Raw genomic sequence first — 9998 nt, 5'->3', positions numbered from 1 at the left:
TAGATTTTCATTTGTTTTATTGTCAAGGCTGAACAGCCTCCAGTCAAAGTGAGAACATGACATTAGTTATGTATTTTACAGCAAGCGAGAAGTCGTGAGGCACTGGAGTAAATATTGTGATGTGTAATAGATGCTATGAGCAGATTCCTCTCTGATTGGCTAATGCTTCTGACATCATAAACGGAACTCATTTCATGAAAGAAATACAGTTTAGCCGTTGAATTTATAAGATGAGTTAGAACTGGAAATAAACCGTTTGAATGGGTCTAAATCAGAAATCAGTGAGAAAGAACAGCTCTGGGGCAGCGATGTTTAAAGGTGTGTTGAGAACGCTGAGATTGTTCATTGTTTAGTGAGATGTGTTGGCTGGTGTGCTTATCATGCATATCATCTACCTTCAATAGTACCCTCTGTGGAACAAAGAACAAACAACATATGTGTGGTTTTGATTACAATTTGCAGTATGTTCATGATATTTTCATTTTGCAATACATTTTACATAACAGGTGAGAATAACTTACCATGACTACCGTTAATCTCACGCACCTGTGTATCGGGGCGTGGCGGAGGCGGAGTCTATCCTCGGCTGCTGGGAAGACGGCCTACACCAATCCGGTCAATCGGATTGCTGACTCGTCGCCTTGGCAACTCAACGGCCTTCCTGTGGACATAACGCAAAGTAATCAGCCATTTCATTAAGAATTACTGCTTAGTTGATCGGTCCGTGTATATTTTGGTCATTTGATTTTCTATTTAAAAATAAATAAAGATAAATGAGAAACGGTTTGATTTTCGTTTTTTCGTTTTGTTTAAGAAACGGAAAACGAAAATTTAGCTGCATTTTTCGTATTTTTGTTTGTGGGTAAAAAATGAGATTATGCTTTAATATTTGTTTGAATGTGTGGGCGGCGCTGAAACGCCCCTTTTCATCCCTTCTGTACTGCACCGACAAGCGGCAACCGCAAACTCAGTTCATTTTCACCAGGAGAGAAGCGGCAGACAGCAGAGCATATTAATCCCGCGGATTCTAGTGGTGCTTGCAAGCTTTATATATATATATATATATATATATATAAATTTTTTGACCAAACAGAAATTAATTTATTCAATGACATTTGAATTTTACTGTAGGCCTATATGATCTACAATTACATGAAATATGCGGATTTTTAGCCTACTAATTTTATTCTATACCTATTTAAGAAAAACCTCACAAGTAGCCTATGTTTTCATTTGCTATTACAAACAACAGCAACTGAAGCTTTATCTTGTAGTGTAGTCTGCTGCACTTCTCTGATCGGCGGATCCCGATCCACACCTTCCATCCCGAATACAGCGGAAAGAGCTTCAGCTCCGTCAGTTTGGATCGTAAAACACCCTAAATAACACGAAAACCTTACAAAACTCAACACGATGTGCTTTCTGCCATCTCGGTCTACATTAACTTCTTTCTGAAACGTCAGAAATGAACCAGGCTCATGCATCAGACGAACCATGTCTAGCTGGACATGTCTACTTTTAAAATAATCCATTTAAATAGAAAAATAATAATAATAATTTTATATTTAGGCCTATGTAATTCAAATGAAACCAACGAGAGGTGCAGTGTTTCCCGTCTGAACTCATTATCTGTAATGATGTCACACCATCACTATATTCATACTGTCATCTACAGAATTCGTGAATTCAGTTCATAATTCTAAGTAGCCTATAGCCTATAATTAAAACATTTAAAGTAGACTAATTATGGGGAAAACTTAACTTATTTTAATATAAATTTTATTATAAATGTGGGGTTGGGTTTTTCCTATTTTATTTTTTTTTATGAATGGCCTAGAATAAAATAAATAAAAATTAAAATAATTAAAATAATAAAGTTGTCAAGTCTGCTTTGTCAATAACATGCAGCAGCTGGAAAATTATAATATTATTTTTATTTTATTATTAATTTAATTAATTAATTAATTAATTAATTAATTAATTAATTAATTAATTAATTAATTAATTAATTAATTAATTAATTAATTAATTAATTAATTAATTATTATTTTATCTTGCAAGCACCACTAGCAAAGAATCCGCGGGATTAATATGCTCTGCTGTCTACCGCTTCTCTCCTGGTGAAAATGAACTGAGCTTGCGGTTGCCGCTTGTCGGTGCAGTACAGAAGGGATGAAAAGGGGCGTTTCAGCGCCGCCCACACATTCAAACAAATATTAAAGCATAATCTCATTTTTTACCCACAAACAAAAATACGAAAAATCCAGCTACATTTTCGTTTTGCGTTTCTTAAACAAAACGAAAAAACGAAAATCAAACCGTTTCTCATTTATCTTTATTTATTTTTAAATAGAAAATCAAATGACCAAAAGATACACGGACCTTGATGGTCCGTGTTTAAGAAACGCAAAACGAAAATGTAGCTGGATTTTTCGTATTTTTGTTTGTGGGTAAAAAATGAGATTATGCTTTAATATTTGTTTGAATGTGTGGGCGGCGCTGAAACGCCCCTTTCATCCCTTCTGTACTGCACCGACAAGCGGCAACCGCAAACTCAGTTCATTTTCACCTGGAGAGAAGCGGCAGACAGCAGAGCATATTAATCCCGCGGATTCTTTGCTAGTGGTGCTTGCAAGATAAAATAATAATAATAACAATAATAATTAATTAATTAATTAATTAAATTAATAATAAAATAAAAAATAATGTTATAATTTTCCAGCTGCTGCATGTTATTGACAAAGCAGACTTGACAACTTTATTATTTTAATTATTTTAATTTTTATTTATTTTATTCTAGGCCATTCATAAAAAATAAAATAAAATAGGAAAAACCCAACCCCACATTTATAATAAAATTTATATTAAAATAAGTTAAGTTTTCCCCATAATTAGTCTACTTTAAATGTTTTAATTATAGGCTATAGGCTACTTAGAATTATGAACTGAATTCACGAATTCTGTAGATGACAGTATGAATATAGTGATGGTGTGACATCATTACAGATAATGAGTTCAGACGGGAAACACTGCACCTCTCATTGGTTTCATTTGAATTACATAGGCCTAAATATAAAATTATTATTATTATTATTCTATTTAAATGGATTATTTTAAAAGTAGACATGTCCAGCTAGACATGGTTCGTCTGATGCATGAGCCTGGTTCATTTCTGACGTTTCAGAAAGAAGTTAATGTAGACCGAGATGGCAGAAAGCACATCGTGTTGAGTTTTGTAAGGTTTTCATGTTATTTAGGGTGTTTTACGATCCAAACTGACGGAGCTGAAGCTCTTTCCCCTGTTTTCGGGATGGAAGGTGTGGATCGGGATCCGCCGATCAGAGAAGTGCAGCAGACTACACTACAAGATAAAGCTTCAGTTGCTGTTGTTTGTAATAGCAAATGAAAACATAGGCTACTTGTGAGGTTTTTCTTAAATAGGTATAGAATAAAATTAGTAGGCTAAAAATTCGCATATTTCATGTCATTGTAGATCATAGGCCTACAGTAAAATTCAAATTTCATTGAATAAATTAATTTCTGTTTGGTCAAAAAAATTATATATATATATATATATATATATATATATATATATATATATATATATATATATATATAAAGCTTGCAAGCACCACTAGAATCCGCCGGGATTAATATGCTCTGCTGTCTGCCGCTTCTCTCCTGGTGAAAATGAACTGAGTTTGCGGTTGCCGCTTGTCGGTGCAGTACAGAAGGGATGAAAGGGGCGTTTCAGCGCCGCCCACACATTCAAACAAATATTAAAGCATAATCTCATTTTTTACCCACAAACAAAAATACGAAAAATGCAGCTAAATTTTCGTTTTCCGTTTCTTAAACAAAACGAAAAAACGAAAATCAAACCGTTTCTCATTTATCTTTATTTATTTTTAAATAGAAAATCAAATGACCAAAATATACACGGACCCTTGATCACTCACAATTGTGGATGACCATTTTCCCTTTTTCCTTCACAATAATGCAGAGTGGAAAGACAGGTCAGTCAAGCGAAGTTAAGGCAAGTATCACGAATACATGATTGGAAAACATGAATCTCGACTGTGTTAGATGTGTTTTTCCTGAAACAGTTGAACATGTTTCAATAAAGTGCAAAGGATTTGATAATGAAAGATTACAATTTACAGAAGCACTTTTCACAGAATCAGTTTTCACTTCAGAAGTTGTTAAACAAAGATGCAATTGAAAAATTCCATAATAGCCTATACTGTTGAAATATTGCAAAGATTTAAAACTGGAGACCCTTTTTTTTTCAGTCTTCCCTTAAAGGGGGGGGGGGGTACAATGGTGTTTCATGTATTCAGAGTTGTTCACAGTGTTAAAGAGATGGATTCTCATGCTAAATATGGCCAAAGTTTAAAAAAATAATTTAGAAGAATGACTGAGAATTTCTGTGCCGAAATCTTACTTCCGGGTTGGTACAAGTTTTGGTTGTTGTTTTTTTTCCGATTGTGGATTTAATGACATAGACGAGAGTGGAACTCCTTATATGAGCATTTCTTCCGGAAAAGCGTTCCTGCGCACACATTGACCAGAAGAGAGCGAGACCACGCACATCAAGCGCGTCCTTTGAAAATCGTCGGCAGTGCTGCATAGGATTTGTTTGAGAATGTCTCCAAGTAACAGGGTTTTTGGATGTGAGGGAAAGTCTACCGTGTTCAGCTTCTCAAAGAACCCAGCGTTACACGAACAGTGGATGCAGTTTGTTTTTCTGGGGCAGCAACGGAGTGTATCAAGTGCCTTTGTGTGTTCTCGTCATTTGAGTGATTAATGTTTTATAAAAAAAAGCCCAGGTCGACGCTGGATTTGCACGTTGGCTCTTAAAACATGGAGCCATCCCTGTGATAAAAGACCTTTTTCCGGAGGGAATCAGAAAGCTGTATTTTTCTTTTATAAATATGATAAAACTAAAGACATTTTGGATATATGAAGGAGGGTATATGCACCTAAAGCTGGTTTGCCAACCACCATAAAACGACAAAAAGAAGTATCATGAATGGATGTGTTAAAAAAAATAGCATACCAACATACCACTCTGTGTATCCACCTTACTTTCTAAGTACTGTAAGAGCGGGCATGGCCATTTGTTACTTGAATGTGCGAGGCTTCCAGTTTCATCCGCTTCCAGTTTTTTTTATCTGTACAATACACCTGGTTATGCTACTTTATATTTCTAAGAAACTGATATTTCTAAAATGATATTAATGTATTACCATAATTGTAAACACACTGGTTTGTAGCACACATATTTTTACCATTTACTGCACTTCCTTAATTTAGTTGATTATCAATAGCAGACAATTAAGTGAAATCAAATAGGCCTACTATATACAAAGCATGGACAACTTGCAATGCACTAAACTTGACCTTTCATTTCCAAAGTGACGAATCAAAATTAATTTTTTTTAATCATTTCATCATAGTGAAAAAAATAAATAAAATGTAAAAAATAAATAAATAAAATACTTAACAGCATTGAATAAATGGCTTTCGTGAGCTTTCATGTGATTATCAGGCTCATGACAGAAGATTCAGGTGTTGAAATTTGATAATGCATGGCGTGGTGCTTTCGCTGCTGTTCTTGGCTTCTGTCCTGATCTGATCAAGTGCTGAGGATCATTTAGATAGAGCCTTGTCGGAGCCTCAGGCCTTGCTGAGTTACACTGCATGTTCTGTCCAGCAGGGAGATCAAATCATTCACAGAGATAAAACAGTTTTGATCATTGACTGGAAGTCCGATGGTACAGTCATCAGCACAGTTGGACTGTCCATTCCCATAAATCAGCATCAGACACTTATTATGTCAAACAAAACCTCAATCCACACCACAGTGACTCCACCCAAGAAATAGAAGTAACTTTAACTGTGAGCTACAGACAAAACATTAATTGCACTTAGTGAACTGTAAAAGCACAAACAGGCTCACGCAAAGCTATCAAGCTGTGCATCACAGACTTCTGCCAATAAAAACTGTACATGATCGAGCCAAAGCTACCTACGGTTCATCATCTGTTCGGGATCATAGCAAATAAAAAATGTGTTTTTGTATGTTTTTCAGACTTTAGGCAAGAGCTGCCAATAAAATTTACAGTTCTATGATTCATTTGAGACACCATGCATGACATATACAGTATGAACAATTATTGTTAAAGAACACCAATAAGGTATCCAAAGGATTGATTTAAAAAAGTACTACAAATTGTAAAATATGGTATCATTATTATTATTATAAAAATTATATTGTATTAGTTATTTCCATTATTTTGCCATCTAAGGAGGGAATGATTTTTATGTCTGTTTCCAAACAAAAAGGTGATAGTTTCCTTTTACTCTTGTCTCTTACCTCTGCTTGTTGCTTTTGGGATCCATAGTGCTGATTGACAGACGATCAAGAGGCGTGTTGGATCCGGGAAAGCTCCGTTTCCTCTTGGTCTCAATGACATCGTTCTCCAGTCGGACCAGCTGGTCGTGCAGGAGGAGTTTAGCGTTCACAGCTCCTGATGTCTTCTGCTCGGTTTGGCCTCGCTGGACACTGCGGCCCTCCACAACAGATGATTCCACATACTAGATTACCAAGAAATGGAAATACTAATCATGTAAGACACAATAATAAAGTTTTATTTCACATGGAGAAACAGGGAGACTGGGTGACAATGTGGGTCAGTGGTCAGACAGGTAGCTTATGTTCAGGAGAGGGTGATGTTTGCATTCTCCTGGGGAGACTTTCTAGGGATCCCTACTGTATTTACTGAGCACTCAGACTGATGACAGTTTATCATCTCTCACTTGTACCAGTTAGTCTCATCACCTACATGAAGTCTGTTTTTGTGATTCTGAAGACAGGAAGGGTGAATTTCCCTCACAATACAAATAATATAACCTAATTCTCTCTCTCTCTCTCTCTCTCTCTCTCTCTCTCTCTCATATACAGTATGTATATTTATATATCAGCGTTTTATATATCACCTCTGATCTTTCTTGGGGTACGTGAAGGCTTTCTGCACTGCAGTGGAACAAGGTCAGTGTCAGCAGACCGGAGAGCATCACACATCCACAGCCCATCATCTACAATACAATTAAAATACAATAAACAAGGTGATTATTGACAACCAATATTATATAAAACCATGAAAAAGTTTGGGGACTTGAGTCTCTTATGCTCAGCAAGGCTGAATGTATTTGATCAAATATACAGTAAACAGTATTATTGTGAAATAGTTGTACAATTTAAAACAGCTATTTTCTTTTTTAACAGGCTATTTTAAAATGTAATTTTTTTTTCCTGTGATGGTAAAGCTGAATTTTTAGCAGCCATTGCTCCAGATCCTTCAGAAATCATTATAAAATGCTACAACGATTACAGTTTTTATTTCTCTGTGTCAGTGCATTGTAAATTGAGCATGCGTACACACACACACACACACACACACACACACACACACACACACACACACACACACACTTCAGCTTCAGCACCGTGTTGAATTACTGTGATACAGGGCGGTGTTTACATTCATCTAGACTCCATCTGTGAAAATACACTCTGACTGGGCGGTCAGGCAGCCGTGAGAGTGTGAGAATGCTTCTAACACACACCCTCTACACAAACACATGAACTCAGCCCAAACACACACTCTGACCTGCACCCCTACCTGTGTGTCCCCAAAACACACTCTTAACCACATTCACATAAAAACATCCTTACGGCGGGACTGCGTGTTACTGTAGTTTCGCATCACTTAAGTAAACGTTTTATAGTGATGATCAATTTATTTACAGTAAATATAATATTAGAATACCAGTGTCTTAGCCATTTCACTTTTTAGATTTTTTGACCACAGTATTCAGATTATGATGCTGCACTGAATCTTACATTTTAACTGCCGCTTGCTGGAGAAGTGCTAAATTGCAACTATAGAAATGACATGATATTTGTGACACTTTCCTTTAAACATTTATTTTTAAATGACTTATATATAAATGAAATGAAAGTCTGTGACTAGGTAAGAACCTCTACCACATAGTAATAGGTAACCTAAGAGATAGATAGATAGCTAGATAGATAGCTAGATAGATAGCTAGATAGATAGATAGATAGATAGATAGATAGATAGATAGATAGATAGATAGATAGATAGATAGATAGATAGATAGATAGATAGATAGATAGATAGATAGTGCTTAACAGTGTCTGCTAAATGCATAAATCTAAATGTAGATAGATACATTGTAAAAAATATTTTTTAAGTTAGAAATAAAACAAAGATTGTTAAGAAAATATGATTTCTCTCTACTTTAAAATTTCATTTTTTATTCAATGTGTTACTTACCATGTGTTTGTAATTAATTGTGAAGTTTGCTAGAAATGTTTTAGTGAACATTGTTTCTACATAAATTATTTTTTCAGCATAGATATAGATAAACATAGCCAAGATAGACATTGAATTCTGACCTTGAATCCTGTAATCCATGGATTCCATAACCCATTTTTAGTTTTGTCCTTTTATTAATTGTTCACTATAATTTTTAAACAAGTATAACAAATTTTCTCACCAAATATGAACACCTGCCACAGTATTCCTCCTAGAATTTTTTAAAATCTCTTCTGCAGGATGGTAGATTAGCTTTCAAAAATGCCCAATAATGCATTTCCACCTATCATTTGACACAGAGTGTCCCGTCCTTGGCATTTGAGATGCAGCCCCTGTCCTGCCCCACGACTGGGAAAATGCATTGTCCAGCAACATGGGCTAACTTTAGCATTTTCCATCCCCAAAAATAAACAACTCCAGCCATCTCCCATTGCCCACACACACTTCACTGGACACCGTGCACACACACAAACTCGCTCTCTCAAAGACACTCAACAGTTCTCTGATACCAGACATGATTTCACACCTCTGTGTCACTATTGCAGTAATGCAACATCAACAGGATGTTTCCGATACTGGCTCATCTGTAACCCTGGAGCTCAAACAAATTCACAGTTGCATATCAAACAGCAGATTCTGGACCAACTAACCAGCATTATTCAACTGCGACTCCTAACAAACCTTTTCAAATACATCTCCAACACCTGTCTGCTCACCTTTCCACCCAAACACACACACACACACACACACACACACACACACACACACACACACACACACACACACACACACACACACACACAAACACACACACACACACACACACACCCACACACACTCACACAGCCCTGTAGGAACATGCAGGTTGGTCTTTCTCCAAGGCTCCTTACCCTTAATCTGATTCGGTTTCAGTCACACGGGGATAGACAGATGGACACTGTGCAGTTCCTGGAATTTCTCACGTTCTCTGCCTTTGCTGGTTCCTGCTGTTGTCTTTCCCGGTTTTATAGGCTCTCGCCGGGAATCTCCACTCCAATCGGTGGTCGCGATTGCTCTGACATCATTTCTGCAGGTTTTCCACTGTGGCTCGCCCAACTCTCTCATCTTCATTATGATTACCAACTAATAGCAACCCGAGGGAGCAGCCGGACACGTTTGAATGTGCGTGTCACTTCTGTCTCTTTCTGTCCATCTTTCTTGGCTTACACTTGCACAACCAAAAGTTCCCGGAAGGTCAGCTTCTAACTGAGAACCTTCCGTGTTTCCACAGGTTAGAGAGTGTGTGTGTGTAGGTAGACAGGGTTTGTAGGTAGTTTATCTCTCTTTGGCATACAATCCTATCTCTTGTGTATAAACTACACTGTATCTGGCCACATGAGTGTGTGTATTGATGGTCCTCGATGACCAGCATCTTGTAATTCACTCAACTTTTCTCTTGGACTGAGAAAGTTAGGTGGTGTTAGGTTGTGAAGAGTTCCCCAGCAGACTGCCTGTTCTCACACTATATTTATCTGCACACACAGAGCTCATCTCTCTTTACTCCCACTGTTAAATAAAGAGCAGACCGGGCAGGCCTGTCTACCACACCAA

The 9998-nt window shown here is 36.8% G+C and overlaps 1 protein-coding gene across 2 annotated transcripts; it reads right to left on the bottom strand.

The window, feature by feature from the left end:
• Nucleotides 1-9456, bottom strand: ostn (osteocrin). 2 transcript variants are annotated; one of them, XM_059533769.1, is made up of 5 exons: nucleotides 9299-9456; nucleotides 7003-7101; nucleotides 6380-6600; nucleotides 543-661; nucleotides 1-408 (listed from the first exon to the last, which is right to left on the bottom strand). In XM_059533769.1, exons 2-4 carry the CDS (start codon nucleotides 7099-7101, stop codon nucleotides 577-579), a joined length of 405 nt encoding a protein of 134 aa, XP_059389752.1. In that variant the 5' UTR covers nucleotides 9299-9456; the 3' UTR covers nucleotides 1-408; nucleotides 543-576. The 2 variants fall into 2 exon arrangements, with proteins under 2 accessions (XP_059389752.1, XP_059389751.1); XM_059533768.1 differs by having other exon boundaries at nucleotides 1-410; nucleotides 547-661.
• Between the last annotated feature and the right edge of the window lie 542 nt (nucleotides 9457-9998).

Source organism: Carassius carassius, chromosome 41, assembly GCF_963082965.1.
Source record: "Carassius carassius chromosome 41, fCarCar2.1, whole genome shotgun sequence".
In the NCBI taxonomy this organism is placed as follows: domain Eukaryota; kingdom Metazoa; phylum Chordata; class Actinopteri; order Cypriniformes; family Cyprinidae; genus Carassius; species Carassius carassius.
The sequence above is the reverse complement of the archived record's forward strand: the minus strand, read 5'-3'. Positions and strand labels throughout refer to the sequence as shown.